Genomic DNA, 23,677 nt, shown 5'->3' with positions numbered 1-23,677 from the left:
TCCTTTGCACCTTTCGCCATCCGGTAGCGGGCTCTGGCTTTGACCTCTTAAGCACCTCTTTCGTGGGTGGCTTGCGTAACACCCCACTCGTGGACTCGCTCAGATCAAAGCGGGGCTCAGTGCAGGAAGCCTCCATCAGTGCAGAGGTGTGTGGTGGTGGTGGGAGGGGTGGTTGCGTGTTTTCCGCGCCCTATGGAATGCCTCCTCCTGGCCCCTGCCTGCATGGTTTAAAGATTACGGTTCATCCCTGTCCCAATCCTTCTACCCCGCAATCAATCAATCTCGCAACAATTTTCCCACCGAATACCTGCTGGCTGCAAAACCCGGGTTTGGTTTCCCCCTGCCACTGGGGGGGGGGGGGTCGCACCACTCGCGTGAGTGCTAGTGCTAGTGCGTGTGTGCGCGTGTGCGTGTGTGAGTGTGCGCGTGTGAGTGTGTGCGTGAGCGTGTGTGAGTGTGTGCGTGTGCGTGCGTGTGCGTGCGTGAGTGCTAGTGCGTGCGTGTGTGCGTGAGCGTGTGTGCATGTGTGCGTGTGTGTGTGAGTGTGTGAGCATGTGTGAGTGTGTGCGGTAGTGTAGTGGTTAGCGCACTGCGCTATGAACCTAGCGACCCGGGTTCGATTCCCGCTCACGGCCAACACCCAGTGACGATTATCTGAACCGGTCCTGGGCCTTCCCTAGGTCGACTCAGCCTCAAATGCGTACCTGATGTGGTGTGTAAACATCGCCACTGGGGAGAGAAAGGCGGTCGGGCGTGGTGCTGGCCACCCACCCCCTCGTGTACCGTTCCGGCCTTCATAGGTGCTCGCTAACAGCACTTGCCCCTACAGTCTGTTAAGGCTATACGGGGGATCTTTATCTTTGTGTGTGCATGTGACACGCCGCGTCGGTTGTAGCGGTTGGCTCGCACGCTGTGCCAGGGTGCCACGGTGGCGAGGAGATGTTAACTACCTCGCCTGGTTACGCAGGAGGTCGTGGGTTCGATCCTGACCCTGACGCCTGTATATTTGAAGTTTGCGTATCTCTCTTCACCGTTGGTCGCGTGGGATTTTTCTCCGGGTCCTCCGTTTTTTTCCCTCCACATTGAGAAAAGTGCATTTCCAGTATTTGGCTGCTATAAATTTCCACGTGATAAGCCACTTCGTTGAGTTATAATTTGTGGCCAGGTCGCTTCTGAAAAAGAGCTAAATATCTCAGTGGGCCTTACCTGGTAAAATAACAATAGTTTAAATCTTGACTTAAAGCTTTCGTGACTGCAGGAATTCATATTCTTTGGGTCTTTCGGTAAAGTCATGTAGATAGGTTTTCCTGAAGACGTCCGCTTGTGTTGCGATCGAAACGTCGTAGTTTTTTCTTATTTTCTTTGAACCTATCTACGTAACTTCACCGAAAGACCCAAACAAAAATAGTCTAGTTTATAAATTTAGTCTAGATTCCTGCGTACGATCCACATTGCCGGCAATTTGTGTCTAAAGCTGGTCTCGGACTTCTCTAGGTTGACTCGGCCTAAAATAAGTACCTCCTTGCTCGTAAGTTTTCACGGCCGCTTATAATCGATTCGTGGCATCGGACAAACGTCCCGATGCAGGACCTTCCTGAACGAAGAGGCTTGTATATTTTTCCGGAAAAATAAATATCCGTACTACTATACAGTACATACGTAGTTGGCCCACTGGACTTTCAATCCAGATGTCGCAACTTAGAATTTGATCTCCCAGCACAGCATTTGAAACAATGGTGAAAGTTCATCTTCTTGGTTCTTTCGGTAAAGTCACGTAGAATGGAAATAATAAAATAATAAAAATAAAACATAATAAAATAAATCTCACGACGTTTCGGCCACAACGCAAGCAGCCGTCCTCAGGTGGAGAACAGGTCTGTCGAGAAGACAGAGTCATTCAGACTGAGTCCTTCAGACTCTGTCTTCTCGACAGACCTGTTCTCCACCTGAGGACGGCTGCTTGCGATGTGGCCGAAACGTCGTGAGAATCATTTATTATGTTTTATTTATTATTTTATTATTTCCCTTCTACGTGACTTTACCGAAAGAACCAAGAAGATGAATCCCTGCAGTCACGAAAGCTTAAATCGAAATGGTCAAAGTTGATTACATTTTCCGGCCTCTGCCCACCCTGGCAGCTCGAATGGGCATCACGACCAGCGCTGCTCGTCGACAGACACATGGCGTGCGATGGGGGGATGGGGGATAGGGCGCGGGGTATTCCTCCCTCTTCGGAGACAACCTGGCTAATTAATTGTGGGGGGGAAAAGAAAAGCGAATGTGCCCACAGCACCTTTCTCTCGTGGAGCCCGATCCCTCCAGCAGCAGCAGCAGCAGCAGGGGCAAGCGATTTCAGGGCAACCCGCGCCTTTTATAATTCCGATTTAAAGCTTTCGTGACTTCAGAGATTCATCTTCTTGGTTCTTTCGGTAAAGTCACGTTCTTTCGTGACTTTACCGAAAGAACCAAGAAGATTTTATCATTCCGTCGCCCGTCCGCTCCGCACGCGACACGGTTTTTACCGCCGTGGTGGCGCGCGAGGCTTGAACGCCGAGACCTTGGCCCGCGTCCCCGTGTGCCCTTTGCGACGTTCCCCACGCAGCTTATCGGCGGCCCCCGCCGACCCCACCGGCCACGCGATGGCCACCTACCCGAGCCAGGGCCACCACGCGTCCTCGGCGGCTCCCTGCGCCTACCCCTCCTACCTGCAGCACCCCTCCTACGAACTGCACACCTACGGTGCTCCATCGCGCGCACCCACACGGCCGCCACCAGCAGCAGCACCGAAACTGGCAGAGCAGCACCAGCAGCAGCAGCACCAGCAGTACCACCACCAGCAGCACCACCACCAGCAGCACCACCACCAGCAGCACCACCACTGCCAGAGCAGCACCACCACTGCCAGAGCAGTACCACCACTGCCAGAGCAGCACCACCAACAGCACCACCACTGCCAGAGCAGCACCACCACCACCACCACTGCCAGAGCAGCACCACCACTGCCAGAGCAGCACCACCAGCAGCACCACCACTGCCAGAGCAGCACCACCACTGCCAGAGCAGCAGCACCACCACTGCCAGAGCAGTACCACCAACAGCACCACCACTGCCAGAGCAGCACCGCCACCACCACCACTGCCAGAGCAGCACCACCACTGCCAGAGCAGCACCACCACTACCAGCAGCACCACCACCACCAGCAGCACCACCAGCAGCAGCACCACCACTGCCAGAGCAGCACCACCACTGCCAGAGCAGCACCACCAGCACCACCACCCAGCAGCACCACCACCACCACCACCACCACTGCCAGAGCAGCCACCACCATCAGCCCACCAGCAGCACCCCACCACCACACCACTGCCAGAGCAGCACCACCACTGCCAGAGCAGCACCACCTTACACCACCACCAGCATCACCAGCAACACCAGCAGCACCAGCACCACCACTACCACCAGCAGCACCAGCAGTACCAGCAGCAGCACCACCACCACACCAGTAGCACCACCACCAGCACCACCAACAGCAGCACCACCACCAGCACCACCAACAGCAGCACCACCACTGCCAGAGCAGCACACACCACCACCAGCACATCACCAGCAGCAGCGCCACCACCATCACCACCAACAGCAGCACCACCACTGCCAGAGCAGCACCACCACCACCAGCACCATCACCAGCAGCAGCGCCACCACCATCACCACCACCAGCAGCACCACCACTGCCAGAGCAGTACCACCACCACCAGCACCATCACCAGCAGCAGCGCCACCACCATCACCACCACCAGCAGCACCACCACTGCCAGAGCAGTACCACCGCCAGCAGTACCACCAGCAGCACCACCAACAAGAATAATCACACCAACAGCACCACCACTGGTAGAGCAGCACCACCACCAGCAGCACCACCAACAACAATCACACCAGCAGCACCACCAACAGCACCACCACCAGCAGCACCACCAACAACAATCACACCAACAGCACCACCAACAGCACCACCAGCAGCACCACTAACAACAATCACACCAGCAGCACCACCACCATCAGCACTACAAACAACAATCACGCCAACAGCACTACCACCATCAGCACCACCAACAACAATCACGCCAGCAGAATCAACACCAGCAGCACCACAGCAGCATCACCACCGCCACTATCACCAACAGCACAATCAAAGACAAAGATCCCCCATATAGACTCAACAGACTGTATGGGCAAGTGCTGTTAGCGAGCGCCATGTACTCATTTTAGGCAGAGGTCCGCCTAGGGGAGGCCCAGGACCAGTTCAGATAATTGTCACTCGTGTTGTCCGTGAGCGCCGAATAGAACTCGAGTCCGTGAGTTCTAAGTACAGCACTCTAATCCTTGCACCACCGCTGCCCATGACAAAGACAAAGATCTCCCGTGAAGCCTTCACACAGTTCTGGAGGCAAGTGCTGTTAGCAAGTAGCACCTATGAAGGTTGGCACAGCAACACGAGGTGGTAGGTGGCCAGCACCACGCCCGACTGCCTTTGACTTCCCCAGTGACATTGTTCACACTCCGCACCAAGTACTTATACAAGGCTGAGTCGACTTAGGAGAGGCCCAGGACCAGTTCATATAATCGTCACTGGCGTTGGAAGCCGTGAGCAGGAAATCGAACCTGGGTCGCTAGCCACTGCACTGCCATTCCCTGTGCACTCGTACACACATTCATACATCCGGGCACGGATGCACACACGCACATGCATGCACGCATCCATGCACTCACGCGCTCTCACACATGCGCACGGATGCACGCACGCACACGTCCACGTACGCACTCACGCACGCGCTCTCACACATGCGCACGGATGCACGCACGCACACGTCCATGCACGCACTCACGCACGCGCACTCACACATGCGCACGGATGCACGCACGCACACGTCCATGCACGCACTCACGCACGCGCACTCACACATGCGCACGGATGCACGCACACGTCCACGTACGCACTCACGCACGCGCTCTCACACATGCGCACGGATGCACGCACGCACACGTCCACGTACGCACTCACGCACGCGCTCTCACACATGCGCACGGATGCACGCACGCACACGTCCATGCACGCACTCACGCACGCGCACTCACACATGCGCACGGATGCACGCACGCACACGTCCACGCACGCACTCACGCACGCGCACTCACACATGCACACGGATGCAGGCACACGTCCACGCACGCACACGTCCACGCACTCACGCACACACACTCACGCACGCACCTATGCACGCAGGAGGCGTGCTGCGCTCAGGCATCAAGGCGGAGGGAGACCTGGGACCATCGGAGACGCCCACGCACAGCGGATACCTCGGAAGCGGCGGATACTGCGGGGGGTACCCTGCCCCGCAGCCTGCACAGTCGCTGTACCCCTACAGCGTGCAAGGTACGTGTGTGGGCTGTACCCCTACAGCGTGCAAGGTACGTGCGTGGGCTGTACCCCTACAGCGTGCAAGGTACGTGTGTGGGCTGTACCCCTACAGCGTGCAAGGTACGTGTGCGAGGTGTCACCCTACAGATTATAGGATGCACCCCCAACTCTTATTTTAAAATACAGAGTGCTGCGTATGACAACGCAGTGAATAGGGTTGATGATAAGGTGACATTTTGAGCGATCGTCCTGCATCAGAACTCCCTTGCTATTTTAGTTTTTTCACATTTGTAGTTCTATTCACGTGTCTCCTCTTCTCGCCCACCGACACCACCCACACCACCCACACCACCCACACCACCCACACACCACCCACACCACCCACCCCACCCACACCACCCACACCACCCACACCACCGCCACGACCCACACCACCCACCCCACCCACCCACCCACACCACCCACCACCAGCCCCCGACCCACACCCCACCCACCCACCCACAACCACACCTACCACCACCCCCACACCCACCACACCACCACACCACCACACCACACCCACCCACCCACCCACACCACCCACACCAACACCACACACCCACACACCAACCACCACCCACACACCACACACACACCCACCCACCCACACCAGCCCCAACAACACACCCCACACACCACCCACACCCCACGTCACGACCCAGGAGGCAGCTACTCCCCCCTGCACTCATCCAGCCTCTACACCGGGGGTCTGGGCTGCTCCAGCGGCGCAGCCGGATACGGTGCAGCGCCGCAGCAGGTGACGCACCCCCCCCCTCATACCCCCCCCTCATCCACACCCCCCCCCATCCAACCCCCTCTCATCCACTCCCCCCCCTCCACACCCCCCTCCACCCCCCCCCCCCCACGAGAGACAGGAGCTCTAGAGAGCTCCTCTGCATTTTACTTTGCCCACTCTTGCACGCTGGCCAGACGTCTCGCACGTGACCTCCGTAGATGAACGAACGGGCAATGCGACTGCCCCGCAAACTGTTTGGACATGGGACGCTTCCCGCTGAGGAGGAGCAAGTCAAGTGCCTTGTGCCGGTTGCTAATTCGGTGACTCGAAGGTTCATCGGGAAGCTGGGAATTGTTTTAGGAATCGATTTCCGATCCCAAACGTCGGGAGGCGATGATCGTTTCCAGTGGGACACAGTCTTTTTCTTTGTTCATAACTCGAATTGGATATAACGCCATGAATCTATTAGGGAACGCATTTTTTTATCACGCCGATGCGAGTTGGATCTGACGCGATCGAGCGAACGGAACTACGTCGCGCGAGTAGGAACAAGCGGTGGTACGGCCGCCTCGGCGTAGCAGCGTCACGCAACAAGGCACTGGGATGCTGCTGGATGCTTCTAGAAGCTACCCACGCGCCTCCTCCGCCTTTGTTCAGGCTGCGTACGCATCTCACGTGTCATCGCGGACTGCGCTTCACCCTGCATTATATATCACTCATCGTAACCCAGTGTTCTTCAGGAACGCAATAGCAATGACTGCGCCACCACGGTGCGTGCGGGCGAACCGCGCGTCCCGACCGCCAACGCGGAGTTCCGTGCGTCGCCCTCAGGAGGTGTCGGGCTACGCAGGCTTTGCCCCGCAGACCCAGTACCAGAGCTACTACCCCAGCGTTGGCTACAACCCGGCCTACGCGAGCGCAGGGACCTCGTCGTCATCCTCGGCCTCCGGGGGCACCCCCTACCACGCGCAGGAGCACACGGGTGCCGTGCCCGCCATGGGGGGTGAGGGCAGCCTGCGTGTCCAGCTGTGTGTCCGACTGCGTGTCCATCTGGGTGCCCGCCTGCTTGCCCCAGTTGAGTGGCAGCGTGTGTGCCGGAATGTGTGCCAGGCTGTGTGTCCGACTGTGTGCCAGACTGTGTCCAGCTGTGTGTCCGACTGGGTGTCCATCTGGGTGCCCGCCTGCTTGCCCCAGTTGCGTGGCAGCGTGTGTGCCGGGCTGTGTGCTAGGCTGTGTGCCAGACTGTGTGCCAGACTGTGTGCCAGACTGTGTGCCAGGCTGTGTGCCAGACTGTGTGCCAGGCTGTGTGTCCGACTGTGTGTCCGACTGGGTGTCCATCTGGGTGCCCGCCTGTGTGCCCCAGTTGCATGGCAGCGTGTGTGCCAGGCTGTGTGTCAGGCTGTGTGCCAGGCTGTGTGCCAGGCTGTGTGCCTGAATGTGTGCCAGGCTGTGTGCCAGAATGTGTGTCCACCTGCATGCCCACCTGTGTGCCTCCAGTTATACAGCAGCTTGTGCGCCCATCATGGGAGGTGAGACCAGCCTGTGTGCTCATCTGTTTGTGTCGGCCTCTATGTTATCCTATGTTGGGGAGCAACATTTGGTGCATCTGCCAGCCAGCTCAGTAGTCAACCCGTGGCACTTGGGTCTGTTCCGTGACCTCCTGCCAGCGAGCCTTTGACTCTTCACGCGGCCTCCAAGTGCACCCAGCGCCACGGCACAGGCGCCGTGGTGACGTCGCTGCCGCTTAGTGGTGAACGGCGCTTCTTGTTGTTGTTACCTTATGTGCCGGCCTGTGTGCCCCGCCACGGGAGGTGAGGACCAGCCTGTGTGCCCGCCGGCCCGAGGCTAATAAGAATAAAATAAAATACTCACCAGACACGGACTCGGAACCGTCCAGCCTGATCGGCGATTGTCCGTGGCGCGCGCCTAGCAGAGCTGGGCACGCCGCCGCCGCAGCAGCTGGTGGTGGTGTCTCCGAGGGGCGGCAGCAACGAGGACGAGCGCATGCGTCGGGGAGGGAGCGGCCGCTCGCGAGTTCGCGGGCGCAAGCAGAACCCCAGCCCCATGCCGGACAGCAACCTGGAGGTGGGCAGCGACCACCTCCTCCTCCCCACCCTCCCGCCTCCACCGCCTTAGGACCGGGCCCATGTTAAACGGCTTCTCTGTAATTTTTTTTGTTAATAGGACAAAAAACTCGTCTCACTTGGGCGCAATCGTTTGTCGTGATGCACGTACGTATGTTGAAGTTCTTTCGCACCGCACGTACGTAGCCAACCATGCTGATCGGAGGTGTGGAGGGACGCACAACAAACTGAACGCAAAAAGCAGTTCTGAAGAAATGAGTTTTCAATGTGTGCATGTGTGTTGGAATTATTTGCACCGTACGTACGTAGCCAACCGTGCTAATCGGAGGTGTGGGGGGACGCACAACAAACTGAACGCAAAAAAGCAGTTTTGAAGAAATGAGGTTTCCATGTGTGCATGTGTGTTGGAATTATTTCGCACCGCACGTACGTAGCCAACCGTGCTGATCGGGGGTGTGGGGGGACGCACAACAAACTGAACGCAAAAAAGCGGTTTTGAAGAAATGAGGTTTCAATGTGTGCATGTGTGTTGGAATTATTTCGCACCGTACGTACGTAGCCAACCGTGCTAATCGGAGGTGCGGGGGTAAGGACAACAAACTTAACACAAAAAGCAGTGTCAAAGAAATGGGTTTTCCATCTAGATGATTTAAAATTGCATGGCTCCAGTGCCTTTTTATAATATCGTAAGGAAGAGCATTCCAGACGGCCACAGAAACGCATCTGAAAGCGCGCGATGCAGTGATGCGCCCACAGCATTTGTGATTGGAATATGCGCGTGTAATAATTCAAAGCTATAGGTGCCGCCCTGCGAATTGCTTGCTGAGCATTTGAGGGGCTCTAGAGAGGGGGACCCCTCAAGAGGGCGTTTGTCCTACCCTTACACCCCCCGGCCAGACGACTTGGAAGAGGTGGAAGTACCCACACTTTAACCCCACCGCACACAGCCCTTCCGATCGACTAACTGTGGTTTGAATCCATCTGTGCCGCCGGGTTGGACTGAGGCGGTGGGGACATGGCCGGAGGATTTCAGAAGCTGTGCCCCATTGCTTTAACTGCCGCGTCGGGAGATCGAAACGGCGCCCGCTGCGGTTATGGATCCGGTGTGCGAACCGTTTACCCGCTTTATTTGAAGCTTTCGTGACTGCAGGAATCCATACTCTTTGGTTCTTTCGGTAAAGTCACGTAGGTAGAAAAATAAAATTAAAATGAATAAAAGTAAAATAAAAATAAATAAAAAATCACGATTACTGTATCGTGCTGTGACGGTTCCACCTGAAGACGGAAGCTTGCGTTGCCTCCGAAACGTCATGATTTTTTATTTTACTTTTATTAATTTTTATTTAATTTTTTACCCACGTGACTTTACCGAAATAACCTAAGAGTATGAATCCTTGCAGTCACAAAAGCTTCAAATCTAGAATAATTTTTCTACCTACGTGACTTTACCGAAAGAAACCAAAGAGTACGTTTACCCCCTGTTCGTAGCCCGGTTCCACTGTTTGCGTGAAGTGTTTCATTTTGTTACGTAACGAGTGGAACGTCGCGCGAGATGGTGACTCTGCAATGCCGTTCACAGCGGGTGTTCATCTGGGACCTGGATGAGACAATCATCGTCTTTCACTCGCTGCTCACAGGTTCCTTTGCAGCTCGGCACGGGAAGGTACGAGCCTTCACCGACGGACACTCCCATCCACGCTGCACCCTCACTCCCATCCACACGGCACACTCGCTCTCATCCAAACTTGCACACAAGCGCACACCCCCATCGCACAGCACAGACCCGTGCGACGGGAGTGTGCGCGCGTGCGTGATTTGTTTTGTATTTAAGTGTAAACTTGCCGAAGCTGGCCTGGGACCGTGAAAATGTTGAATTGTGTTACCGCACTTGCATTACGTTTGCTCGCTGGCAATGCACTCGCCCCATTAACAATTATGTCACGTTAACAAAGTAACTAACAGCACATGAGCTGCTATCCCCTCTGGAAAACACACACTTCACAAAACAGCATGCGCACCTCCTCAACGGCCAGCGCGGCTGACTCACGAACATGACTTTTGAAGGAGGTAGGAAGACCCCAGAGGTTACGGGTCTGATACAATTTTTATTTTATTTTGTTATTTATTTAAGCTGTTCCCAGTTTGGGAATGTACGCATACCAGAACCCAATATTGCCACCCATTTCCTACCAAATTTGTGTAAATTGCCCGGTGTCGGTTTCAAAGGCTGGCTGGGCATCGGCAACGACTGCCATTGGAGGAAGTCACACATGGTCCGCATTTAGCCAGCAAGAGAACTGTCCGTCTCTTGTGTACCTCTCCACCTTCTCTCTCTCTCAACGTCTCTACGTCTCTACGTAGCGCGTTGTCCTCTCTCTGTCCACGCCGCTTGTTTGGCATCTCTCTCGCGTGTTCTCTCTTCCCTGAGTCATCCGTTTGTTAAACAGAAGAGCAGAGTGAGGGCCCATCAAGACGCATCTAGCGTGGAGCGATAGACCTCAAAATGTCTAACATACAAGGTATTGTTGTTATTCAAGGTCTGGGTAGAGCAGTGGTGCAGCAGTTAGTGAACATTGCGCTGTGAGCGCTGGCAAATTGTGTTCACTTCCTAGCCATGGCCAACATTGGTGGCGATTGATATCAAAACCGGTCCTGGTTTCTCCTGCCCAAGTAGCTAGCGCACTGACCAGCGTGGTGAACTATGGTCATTGTACAACATCCATGTCTAACAGCGAGGTGTGGAGGCCATCATCCAGCAGTGGATTGAGGAAGGGATCAAAAAAATCGGGTGCCATTTTGACAAGACGAAAATATTCGAAAATAAATTTCGATTTAAAGCTTTCGTGACTGCAGGGATTCATCTTCTTGGTTCTTTCGGTAAAGTCACGTAGAATGGATATAATAAAATAATAAAAATTAAACATCATAAAATAATTCTCAGCCCGTTTCGGCCACAACGCAAGCAGCCGTCCTCAGGTGGAGAACAGGTCTGAGGACGGCTGATTGCGTTGTGGCCGAAACGTCGTGAGAATTATTTTATTATGTGTTATTTTTATTATTTTATTATTTCCATTCTACATGACTTTACCGAAAGAACCAAGAAGATGTATTCGAAAATATTTAAAGAGCATATTTTTTTATTGTACATATGTGCAACTTGGTAAAGTTGGCTGACACTATACTGTATATTATTGTTTAGACACTTAAATCAAACTGAAAATATATTTTTTCAAGTTAGACAAATTACCAGCGAGTAACTATTACAAAAAAAAAACCGTGACAATGTTCTCATACAAGTTATAGGATATACCAATTCCCATCAACAACAATGCCATTTTAACAGAAATAATTTCACGACCAATATCCATAATAGAGGTTTTTGGGGTTAGATCACGTAAATATATAAATGTGTCGTTAAACCCACCACCACCCGACACAGCCAAATCGTAAGGTTTGTCACGTAATCAGAACTTGCCAATTCGTCACTAGTACAGCACACCGGTGTGTTGGAGAGTAAACCCACCGTGTACTCGAATTGTAAATGTTATGGGTTTACTCTCCAACACATCGGTGTGCTGTACTAGTAACGAATTGGTGTGTTCTGTTTACGTGACAACCCTTACTAGTTGGCTGTGGCGGGTGGTGGCGGGTTTAACGAAACATTTATATTCACGCAATCTAACCCAAGAACCTCTATTAAAAATGACATTACCACAATTCAGGGTTCATAATTAGATCTCTGAAATGTTTATATTTTTCCACTGTGGTGTACGAAGATTGTATTCTTTTGTGCATCTGTGGAATGCACTTTGATATAAAAACTATACTACACCTACATGAATTGGAAATAATCAATGCTTAACACTGCTATTCAATACATCCATCGTGAGTATAAGGATCGATTTCAACTAATTAATTCATCATTACGTCCTTTAAAAAAAAAACTTTATATTAGTGAGTATCTAGGTTGCATTGTTTAACAACACACTGTGCCAGTCACCACCACCAGTACAACACTGTATCTATTCCTTTTCACCCACATCTCTCTCCCATCGATAAACTATGATTGATTCATTTTATTTTACCAGGTAAGGCCCACTGAGCTACATAGCTCTTTTTCAGAAGCGACCTGGCCATAAATGACAGCTCAACGAAGTGGCTTATCACGTGGACATTTACAGCAGCCGAATACTCTAAACGCGTGACGCATGTTTCTAAATGTGAAGGGAAAAACCGGAGGACCCGGAGAAAAGTCCACGCTACCACGCGGAGAGAGACAAATATACAGCAGCAGGCGTCGGGGTCGGGATCGAACCCACGACCTCCTGTAGACCAGGCGAGGCAGTTAACGTCTCGACACCACGGCGCCCATCTCCCATCTCCACCCCCCCACACGGCCCGCTATCGCTCCTCACTCACAGCCTGCCCCCCGCCCCCCGCGTCCACCAAACACTCAGCAATTTCCGCTCTTCGGTCCCCATTTCCTCCTCCACTACCGCCATCCGCTTTAATAGCCGTGACGAGGTGAGGACTGCCAGTTGCATTACAGGGGCCTCCTCCGCATGGACCCCGACCGGCGTTTGGTGGTGGCGCCGGTGGCGACCGGAGGCCGATAAAGCCCCACCCCCCCCCCCCCCGCCACCGCGTGCGATGGGGGCCACTCTCCGGAGAGTGGCTGTGACGCAAACGCGCTCTCCGCTGCCGTACACGCTCAGCACTCGTACGGCGGCAGCGGGCCGCGATGTGAGGCACTTTTAATTGATCGTGCCATTGAAAAGAACCATCTGCCCAAACTGCTTGGGTATTGTACCCCTAATTGCTTTAGGTTCTCATTGCCGATGGCAGATGATTGAGGCCACCTTGGTCGTATAGTCGGGTGCGTGTTCGCGCGGGGAGTGGTGGCGCGGCGGTTAGAGCGCTGCGCTACGGACCCGGCGACCCGAGTTCGATTCCCGCTCGCGGCCACCACCAGCGACGATTATCTGAACCGGTAGTGGGCCTCCCCCTAAGTCGACTCTGCCTCAAATGAGCGCCTGGTGTGATGGTGTGTAAACAATTAGGAGACAGAGGCGTCCAGGCGTGGTGCTGGCCCACCCACACCCCTCGTGTGCCATGCCGGCGTTCGTAGGCGTTCACCAAAGGCAATCGCCTCAAAAGTCTGTTAAGGCCATATGAGGGATCTTTGTCTTGTGGGCGTGCGTGTAGCGAGCAGCGGTGCAGCAGGTACCGTACTGCGCTGCGAACCCGGCGACCCCTGTGTATGAGATTTCCGGCCACGGCCAACACCGGTGGTGACTGAAATTTGAACCATTCCTGGGTCACCCCATTGGTCGGACGCAGCCTTAAATGAGCAGCCGATGTCGTGTGTGAACATCGGCGATGGGGACGCAAAGGTGGTCTGGCATGCGTCTGGCCAACACCACTGTCCCCTGACCGCACTTGGCCTTCAACCGGTCACGAGACTATATGGGGGTCTCCGTGTGTGAGCGAGTTCAAGCTCAAGTTTATTTATTAGGTATAGCCCTGTGAGCCATTCGACTCTTAAATCGGGTGCAACCGCAACAAACAAAAACATGAACAAGAAAACCTCTTAAAGTGAATATGTGACTAAGTGCAAACATAAATTCCAAGAAAAGACAGCAAAATATTGCAGAAAAAATCACCGTACACCAACGCTGTGTGCAAAAATCCCAGTGGGATGCAAGTCAAACAACAACAACAACCACAAGACAACTTAGGATAATTGGTTCTTTACCCTTCTATCTGGCAACAAAACTGACACCTTTTTTTTTTTTTTTGCCAGATAGAAGGGTAAAGAACCAATTATCATATTTTTACTGGCAAATGAGGTCCCCATAGTGAAGACAACTTAGATTAAGGCCATCAGTCTTACTCCGTACTACAACAAACAAACATGGCCAAACCAGTAAACTTTTCGAAATCACCAAAATAAAGCAATGAAACAGTGATCATAGGAAGTGAGTTTTCATGAAGCCGACAGCTCTGCGTGTTCGGGTTTTAGATGTCACTCGCCGGCAGTTGGCTGGTGGACTCGTGCAGGATCAACAACCCATTCACACAAAGTGGTGTGTACACATACAGCACGCTCTACATTGCCCACATGGTGCAGCCCCTGTGCTTTATGCTACGCCATGACAGACCGACGACATGAGCCCTCTGTGGCTTGTGACATCTCCGTGATCGTCATCGTACCAACACTCTTTTTTTTATTATGTTTTATTTTTATTATTTTATTACTTCCCTTCTACGTGACTTTACCGAAAGAACCAAGAAGATGAATCCATGCAGTCACGAAAGCTTTAAATCGAAACACTCTTTGTTCATTTTCGATAGCCCGGAGCCTCCTCAGCACATACCCTGGCTGATGATTGGCTGTGGGACAGTTCGCGGAATTGGGCGGCACACATTCTGTTGGGACCTATTCGCGGAATTTCCGCAAACAGATTGTTTTCAAGAGAAGAGACATTCACAGACAGAAGTTAATAGGCAGGTCTTGAGCCTTGACTTGAACAGCGGGCGGGAGCAAACAGCACGAATGGGCGGGAGACGAGCATTCCAGACAGTGGGTGCAGCAAAGGAGAAGGAGCGAACACCCACTGAGCAAAGATTGACTGGAGGGGTCGGCAGACAGCGCCATGCTACCGACTCACGGGACAGATCGTTCATAGCTTCCACCATGGCAGTGTTCTTCACTCATTTTCAGAGGGGGCAGCCACTTTCGCCGATAAGACGTCAGTGTGAGGGCCGCCTCACCGCCTCCAAAGGGGTGTTTTCACGATTGCATATTGTCGGGGGCCTCACTAAAGGCCACCGGGCGCCCTTGCAATGAAGAACACTGCCCTACACCATGAGACTTCCTTAACCAGTAGCAGAATATAGTAATAGGTTTTACCCTTTTATCTGGTACAAAAACTGACACCTTTATACAAGGCGTCATGTTTGCAATAACCACAACACAAGCGGTCAAAATGCAAACAAAAGAAACAACTCTGATAATGATAAGCACTGTCCTTGAAGTTCATTGGTCCACACCCGAGACAGCTTTTCCTTCGAGCCTAGTCTCCATTGGTGTTGGACCAGATGACGCCAAAAGGCGTACAACTCAAAAACAGCGCACTATCAGAGTATTGAGAGCTCAGGGTAAGCATTTACACTATGAGACCTCCTTTGCCAGTAGCAAAATATAGTAATAGGTTTTTACCCTTTTATCTGGTACAAAAACTGACACCTTTATACAACTTCAAGGACAGTGCATATCATTATCATCATCATCAGAGTTGCTTCTTTTTGTTTGCAATTTGACTGCTTGTGTTGTGGTTATTGCAAACATGATCCCTTGTATAAAGGTGTCAGTTTTTGTACCAGATAAAAGGGTAAAAACCTATTACTACAACACTGCCCCGCGGTAACGACCGCCCGCGTGGGCCACGTGCTCTCGTGCAGGATCACGCGGCATCGATGGCCCTGGGGCTACGCATGGAGGAGCTGATCTTCAACCTGGCAGACACCCATCTCTTCTTCAACGACCTGGAGGTGAGCTTCCCGTCGCTGCATCGACCCACGTTCGCTCGCTGCCCAATCCGCACCCGGACCCCGGGCCCAAACCGGGTCCTCCACTGCCATCCAACGAAACGGAATCGACGGGCGCATTTGGCGTTCATGCAATTCTCACAGCGCGAGGCTGTCGCAAAGGTTTGCCGCGTTTCACGGGACGATTCTAGTCCGGAGTAGTGCGTAGCGGCGAAGTTGCCCAATGAAGTAATTGGCAAGTAAACTTAAACAATGCCAAGGCTGTAGCTATGGAGTCAACATTGCGGGGGGGGCAAATCTTCCAGGGGGTCTGGGGGTCCCCCCCCCAGAAAAAAAATATAAATTTGAAAACTAATTTCCTGCCTAAAATATAAAAAAAATTCACTAACACATGGGATGGACTTTTTATTTATTTTTTACAATAATGTCTAATAGTGTATTGTATTACACTGCTCTGTTTTTACTTTTTTACCATTTCTTGTTTCATTGTATGTAATTGCAGAGATTAGGGATTAATAAAGTACAACCATAACCACAATTCTAGATTTGAAGCTTTCGTGACTGCAAGGATTCATACTCTTAGGTTTTTTCGGTAAAGTCACGTAGGGGAAAAATAATAAAAAATAATTAATTAATTATAATAAAAATTAATTATTTATAATAAAAATAAAAAATTATTACTTATTTTTTCCTACATGACTTTACCGAAAAAACCTAAGAGTATGAACCATAACCACAATCATATGAACAAAAATCTATGCATTGATTTACACGAAGACAAGTCCAGATATTGTGACCAAGGTTTAGCAAAATGTTATTTTTATTTACATAGCATAGCAATTTTTATTTTCACAGCAATATATTGGGGGGGGACATTTTGAGCATATTTGAATAATGGAGGGGGGGGTGTGTGTCCTCCCAATATATATTATAATTACGGCCTTGAACAATGCGATCATTTGGCGTTCGACTACAGCACACGTAGCCTACCATATTTCTACTAATGTCACGTGATCTCTAAGGTCCACTGTGAAGCAGACGGTGCAACGTATTTGCGGTGAATACGGCCGCAGTAATAACGAGGACGGCCTCGAGCCCAGAACCTCGGCAACGAGCGGCGAACATGCTCCTGCTTCTAGATTTGAAGCTTTCGTGACTGCAAGGATTCATATTCTTAGGTTTTTTCGGTAAAGTCACGTAGGTAAAAAATAATTTTAATTTTTTACCTACGTGACTTTACCGAAAAAACCTAAGAATATGCTCCTGCTTGGTCATGTCACCGCCCTCTATCGATGTCAATGAATTTGGATCATTGTACAGTGAGATATTAACTACCTCGCCTGGTATCCAGGAGGTCGTGGGTTCGATCCCGACCCTGACACCTGCTGCTGTATATTTGGAGTTTGCGTGTCTCTCTCTCCCCGTGGTCGCGTGGATGTTTTTTGTCCGCGTCCTCCAGTTTTCCCCTCCACATATAGAATCAACATGCATTTTGAGTGTTTGGTTGCTGTAAATTTCCACGTGATAAGCCACTTCGTTGAGCAATCATTTGTGGCCAGGTCGCTTCTGACAAAGAAGCTATATAGCTCAGTGGGCCTTACTTAGTAAGATAAAAAACAATAGTTGAGATTTGTTTTCAAAGTTTAATTGTGTATTATATTAATAACTGGACAGATGGTTATCCGGTGGCTGACACGCTCAACACAGACGTGGCACATTGCAAGGGTTTGCGTCTACCTGGTAGGGTCTAGAGACATTGCCGGGTGATCTCGTCATATCTCAGCAGCTAAGCAGGGGGTGCAGCCTGCTTCGTGTTTTAGCCGATCAATCGATCTGTATTTAACGCGCCAATGTCGCCCTCACTAAAGTAGGCATCGGTGCGCACGACAGCGGAACGGGAACGGTGCCGGGGGGCACGGAGCAATAGGAGTGAAAGCAGAAAGCCGTCACGCCCTCGGCGGCGGCTGACACCGACTTGAGCAAAGTCAATTGTAACCGCGCGCCAAAATCAAGTGCATCTGTGCACAACGAACAGCATCGGAAATGTGAGTCGTAAAAAATAAAATAGAATAAATGACAAATTTAGAAACAGTTTTCCCACCCCCTCCCTTCTCAATTTTTTTGATTTTATGGGAAGGCGAGTCTGAACAGGTGCGTGTCGTCTTGCACAGACCACGGAACTGAGAGACGCTCGTCGCGTTTAGGATGTCCGGTTGGCAGGGCTAGGGGTTAGGGGTCCATGAGGCCGCGCTTGAGAAGGCTTCGTACCACCCCCCTAGCGTCGTCGGGTGAACAATCCTGGCTGGGCAAGTCTTGCCGTGCCCGAGGAACGGAGTTTTAAGAATCTTCTTGGTTCTTTCGGTAAAGTCACGTAGAAGGGAAGTAATAAAATAATAAAAATAAAACATAATAAAATAATTGTCACGACGTTTCGGCCACAACGCAAGCAGCCGTCCTCACCTGTTGTGGCCGAAACGTCGTGAGAATTATTTTATTATGTTTTATTTTTCTTATTTTATTACTTCCCTTCTACGTGGCTTTACCGAAAGAACCAAGAAGATGAATCCCTGCAGTCACGAAAGCTTTAAATCGGAGTTTTAAGAAGTTGAGACTGCCTGGGAATATCCATTGCCGTGAGATTTGGGCCATGAAATTAGTTACTTGTTTAAAATGTTTCGCATCTGGACAGTCGCTTGAGATGGAAAAGTCTCGTTTGCAAGGGTGTCCGAGGCAATCAAGAGATGTCAATGCAGCAATGCGGTCTCATGTCCCATAGGGGATGAAGAGGACTGACCAACTAACTAAGGGTTCCTTTGATGCGAGCGGTTAGAGGTAATGTTGCATCCATGGTTAAGATCAGCAGATAAGGGGAGGTCTGTGTCGGATGTGTAGGATTATGTTAAGGGTTACATTTGGGGATTTGGGTCCAGTTTTGTGTGGATTGAGTCTATCCGTGCGAAGCGTTGTTTGATGTTATCTCAGTGGCTCTACCGAGTATTGTTGCGAATCAGTACGGTGTGTAATATTAAGTTGACGTTATGTGAAGTTACATTGGTTATTTTAGGATTGTTGGATGTTAATATACGTATTAATGTTTTGGAAGAAAATAGAAAAGGTGAAAATGTGCACGAACAAGGATGGAGAGATCCTTGCTTGGGATAACACCGAGAGACGGAAAGAACAAACGTAAATCTGCGACGCCAATTTGGCTGGACGGGATGACGGTGGATGAACGAGACTGGTGACACGATAGAAGCCAAAGGAGAGAACGTTGCCAACAGGACATCCAACGCATTGGCGGAGTGCTGCGATCAGCCCCTGTGCAGGAGTAAGATCGATTGTGCCATTGCAGCTCCGATTAGCATTGGGATGGCTTCTTCCAGCAGTAAAATAGATCATGGCTTACGGTAATTGAGTGACGTGCAGCTCACTTTGTACAATTGATGGGGGTTGGGGGTAGGTCAGGTGAGAATCTGAGAGACCCAACCCAGGACACTGCTGTGATCACAGATCTCAGTCACGAGGTCACTGCTGTGATCTCAGTTCACAGACACGAGAACACTGCTGAGATCACAGTTCACAATCACGAGGTCACTGCTGTGATCTCAGTTCACAGACACGAGGACACTGATCACAGTTCACAGACACGAGAACACTGCTGAGATCACAGTTCACAATCACGAGGTCACTGCTGTGATCTCAGTTCACAGACACGAGGACACTGATCACAGTTCACAGACACGAGAACACTGCTGAGATCACAGTTCACAATCACGAGGTCACTGCTGTGATCTCAGTTCACAGACACGAGGACACTGATCACAGTTCACAGACACGAGAACACTGCTGAGATCACAGTTCACAATCACGAGGTCACTGCTGTGATCTCAGTTCACAGACACGAGGACACTGATCACAGTTCACAGACACGAGAACACTGCTGAGATCACAGTTCACAATCACGAGGTCACTGCTGTGATCTCAGTTCACAGACACGAGGATACTGATCACAGTTCACAATCACGAGGTCACTGCTGTGATCTCAGTTCACAGACACGAGGAGACTGCTGTGATCTCAGTGTGTGGGTTCACATTCTTCCACGCGGGAGCCTCCGAGTGTTCGTCTAATTAGTGTTGGGGCCCTTTCAGTCCTTTCCAAGAAGTCTCGACCACAACTCCTGTTTTGCCCCACTCCCTTGACATTTCCTTAAAACATTATTTAGCCACTTCAATTATTGGAAATTGTTGCCATGAGAATGAATAAATGAGACGAGCGGAAGAGGGTTTTTTTGTTTGTTAAATTATTAAATAAATGCAGCATTTCAACCATCACCAACGAGGTCTCACCAGGAGTACCAGCATCGTCACTGCATCAACATCACCACAACCAGTACCACAACCAGTACCATCACCACAAGCAGTACCATCACCACGACCAGTACCACAACCAGTACCACAACCAGTACCATCATCACAACCAGTACCACAACCAGTACCATCACCACAACCAGTACCACAACCAGTACCACAACCAGTACCATCATCACAACCAGTACCACAACCAGTACCAGTACCACAACCAGTACCATCAACACGACCAGTACCATCACCACAACCAGTACCATCACCACAACCAGTACCACAACCAGTACCATAACCAGTACCATCACCACAACCAGTACCACAACCAGTACCATCACCACAAGCAGTACCATCACCACGACCAGTACCACAACCAGTACCACAACCAGTACCATCACCAGTACCATCACCACAACCAGTACCACAACCACGACCATCATCCACAACCAGTACCATCACCACAACCAGTACCATAACCACGACCATCACCACAACCAGTACCATCACCACAACCAGTACCACAACCAGTACCACAACCAGTACCATCACCACAACCATCACCACAACCAGTACCACAACCAGTACCATCACCACAACCAGTACCATCACCACAACCAGTACCACAACCAGTACCATCACCACAACCAGTACCATCACCACAAACAGTACAATAACCAGTACCATCACCACGAGCGCAACAGCATCACCAGCACCCAGACTATTTTCAGCACCACCATCACCAACAACATCACCTACAATATCACCACCCACATCTTCAGCATCAACACCACCACCACCGTAACAAGTACGATCACCACCAACACCACTGCCACCATTACCTCCATAACCAGTACAATCACCATGACCAGCACACCACCACCACCACAACCAGTTCGACCACCACCAACACCACTGCCACCACCCCGAGGGGACAATGATCAGTAAATGTTGTAGTTTTACGCTTCAACACACCGGTGGGCTAAAGCAGTGAACTATTTGTCCTTTGTCAACGTGACACTTTTTTACTGATTGGCCGTGTCGGGTGGTGGATGGTTACGACACATTTATAAATAACGCGATCTAACCCCAAAAACGTTGATTATGAATCAGTTAGTCCATCGATTGAGGCAGCGATTGACTGCCGTGACTCCCATCGCATTCCACTTCCACGCGGTTTCCCCACCGTGTGGACTCAGCCCGACTCAGCTGGAGCCAATTCAGTAAAAAAAAATGTGTGTTTCGCTTTGCAGGCAGCTCCACTCCCCCCCGTGCTACACGGCCCTCTCCTGTGGGCTCCCTAAGCTCGCGCACGAGCAGTGCAGCTGTTTTTATTTTACATTTGGTGGCTTAACGACGGCAGGGGGTGGGTGGGTGAGTGGTGGGATGTGATGGGGAGGGGAGGGGTGAGCGACCGTTTAAGGCGGGGGGGGGGAGTCGTAGGGGTCGTGTGGGAGCCAGGCAGCTCGCCACGGCCACCCTGGTTAATACGGCGAGGGTGTATTGGCCATAAAATACGCGCCGCCTTGCCGCACAGCGGACGTTAAAAGGTCGCGTGGCATCGTCCGGACAAGAGTTGCCCACGTGAGTCAGTGACACGGTCCAAAAAAATTTTTTTATCGGAAATTGAAAAATTTGCTCGCAAAATGTAGCCAATTGAGAGTAGATGGCAGCATTGACCCCGACTGCAAAAAACTACTGCCGACCATACCCATCAGCGTGACATAACGGCTTCGAGGGGGCATTGCCCGCTGTGAGAATGGCGCAAATAGCAGTCGTTACGGAGGTTGTGGTTCGATTAGATTGGCTTTCGCGTGCGCCACCGCAGGCGTCAGCCAGCAGCGCTTTTGTCCGTGCAATCTCAAGAGACTCGCGCAACCACAGCGCTGCAGATGACCGGCACGGGCCCAGAATTAACACGAGGTGCTGGCGATTTTACCCACGATGCTTCGAGACCTGGAGCTACATGGCGTCTCTCTCAATCGAAAAATTAGATTCATCGCTTTTTTAATTTGAGCGCAAATGCTTATGATCGTTGTCTCTGCCTCATCTAGCCGGTGTATATCGTTGTGCTAATTCGTCACCAATGGTTTAAAAAATGGTATTGTTTAAAACAAATTAATGTACTATGAGACCTCCTTTACCAGTGGCAAAATATAGTAGTAGGTTTTTACCCTTTAAACTGGTACAAAACTGACACCTTTATACAAGGCATCATGTTTGCAATAACCACAACACAAGCAGTTAAAATGCAAACAAAAAGAAACAACTCTGATGATGATGATGATATGCACTGTCCTTGAAGTTGGCGTCATCTGGTCCAACACCAATGGAGACTAGGCTATAAGGAAAGCTGTCTCGGGTGTGGACCAATCGACTTCAAGGACAGTGCATATCATTATCATCATCAGAGTTGTTTCTTTTTGTTTGCATTTTGACTGCTTGTGTTGTGGTTATTGCAAACATGATGCCTTGTATAAAGTGTCAGTTTTATACCAGTTTAAAGGGTAAAAACCTACTACTACAATTTAATATGTTTTCAGTTGTGTAGTCTCAATAGGATCTCACCTGACTGAAAGAACAACGATTACAACAACAACAACAACAACTTACATTTGTAATACGCACGTAACAAACGTTCTCAGGAGTGCAGGGAAATTAATGAATTAAATTTCAACAAATGAATCCCGGTGTTGTTTTACATGGCCCATTTCACCACTGGACAATTCGTGTTTTTTTGTACTTGTTTTTTTTTCCCCCCGCAAGCACTTAAACCCCACTTAGAGGCCACAGACAAATCCCCGCTTAGAACGCCTCTGTTGTGCAAACGCAAAGGACTTAAGTGGGCGACCAAAAAACATAATTGAGTCTCTTTTGCTCGCCAACATTTTTTGCGCCTCGCTTCACACGGACCAAAGCGTTTAACTCACCTGGCTAAGCATTCGGCGAAGGCGGCAGCAGCTCAGTGCAGCCCCCCCCCCTCCCCGTGCAGACAACAAAGGAGGAAAGGAAACTGGCAGGAGGTAGCAAGGCAATGGCATTCAACTGCACAAGAATAATCCGCACCTTGTAGACCAGGAGGTCGGCAAGACCTACGGCTCTGGAGTAGCTGCATGCGGCTCTTTAAGGACCGCTTAGTGGCGTTGTTTAGCAACGAGCCACCGTACCGTAGCCACCGTCCCGTAGCCACTGACCCCCTGTGGTAGACCGTAGGTCAACTCGTTGAGCCTATGACCTTCCGACCTAATTGTGCCCCACACAAACTCGCGTGGGGCACCGCGGTGGCTTGATGTTAATTGCATCGCCTGGTACGCAGGAGGTCGTGGGTTCAATCCCGAACCCTGGGCGCCTGTATATGTGGAGTGTGCTTGTTCTCTCTCCCGTGGTCGCGTGGATTTTCCTGCAGGTCCTCCGGTTTTTGGAAACGTGCATTTCCAGTATTTCGCTGCGATACATTTCCGCGTGATGAGCCACTTCTTTGGGCTATCATTTGTG

The 23,677-nt window shown here is 51.0% G+C and overlaps 2 protein-coding genes across 10 annotated transcripts in view; one reads left to right on the top strand and one right to left on the bottom strand.

The window, feature by feature from the left end:
* LOC133353392 (eyes absent homolog 1-like) overlaps positions 1–23,677 on the top strand; it is a 120,492-nt gene that overhangs the window by 77,586 nt on the left and 19,229 nt on the right. For 4 of the 5 annotated variants that reach the window (XM_061569610.1, XM_061569607.1, XM_061569612.1 and 1 more), the window contains exons 5-11: positions 2,603–2,739; positions 5,279–5,428; positions 6,115–6,209; positions 7,020–7,191; positions 8,119–8,273; positions 9,852–9,935; positions 15,737–15,826. In XM_061569610.1, the coding sequence (XP_061425594.1) occupies positions 2,603–2,739; positions 5,279–5,428; positions 6,115–6,209; positions 7,020–7,191; positions 8,119–8,273; positions 9,852–9,935; positions 15,737–15,826 (883 nt within the window). The remainder of the gene's footprint in view (positions 1–2,602; positions 2,740–5,278; positions 5,429–6,114; positions 6,210–7,019; positions 7,192–8,118; positions 8,274–9,851; positions 9,936–15,736; positions 15,827–23,677) is intronic. The other variant, XM_061569609.1, reaches the window with a different exon arrangement.
* The window catches only part of LOC133353393 (uncharacterized), a 47,006-nt gene continuing 31,648 nt past the window's right edge, over positions 8,320–23,677 (bottom strand). For 3 of the 5 annotated variants that reach the window (XR_009756376.1, XM_061569624.1, XM_061569637.1), the window contains one exon: positions 8,320–8,350. The gene's annotated coding sequence lies outside the window, so the exon portion shown is untranslated. Of the gene's footprint in view, positions 8,351–15,794; positions 15,910–23,677 lie in introns of those variants that run through there. The other 2 variants (XM_061569623.1, XM_061569636.1) reach the window with 1 other exon arrangement.

This window comes from Lethenteron reissneri, chromosome 43 (assembly GCF_015708825.2).
Source record: "Lethenteron reissneri isolate LAM-NWPU_2019-01 chromosome 43, ASM1570882v1, whole genome shotgun sequence".
In the NCBI taxonomy this organism is placed as follows: Eukaryota; Metazoa; Chordata; class Hyperoartia; order Petromyzontiformes; family Petromyzontidae; genus Lethenteron; species Lethenteron reissneri.
The sequence above is the reverse complement of the archived record's forward strand: the minus strand, read 5'-3'. Positions and strand labels throughout refer to the sequence as shown.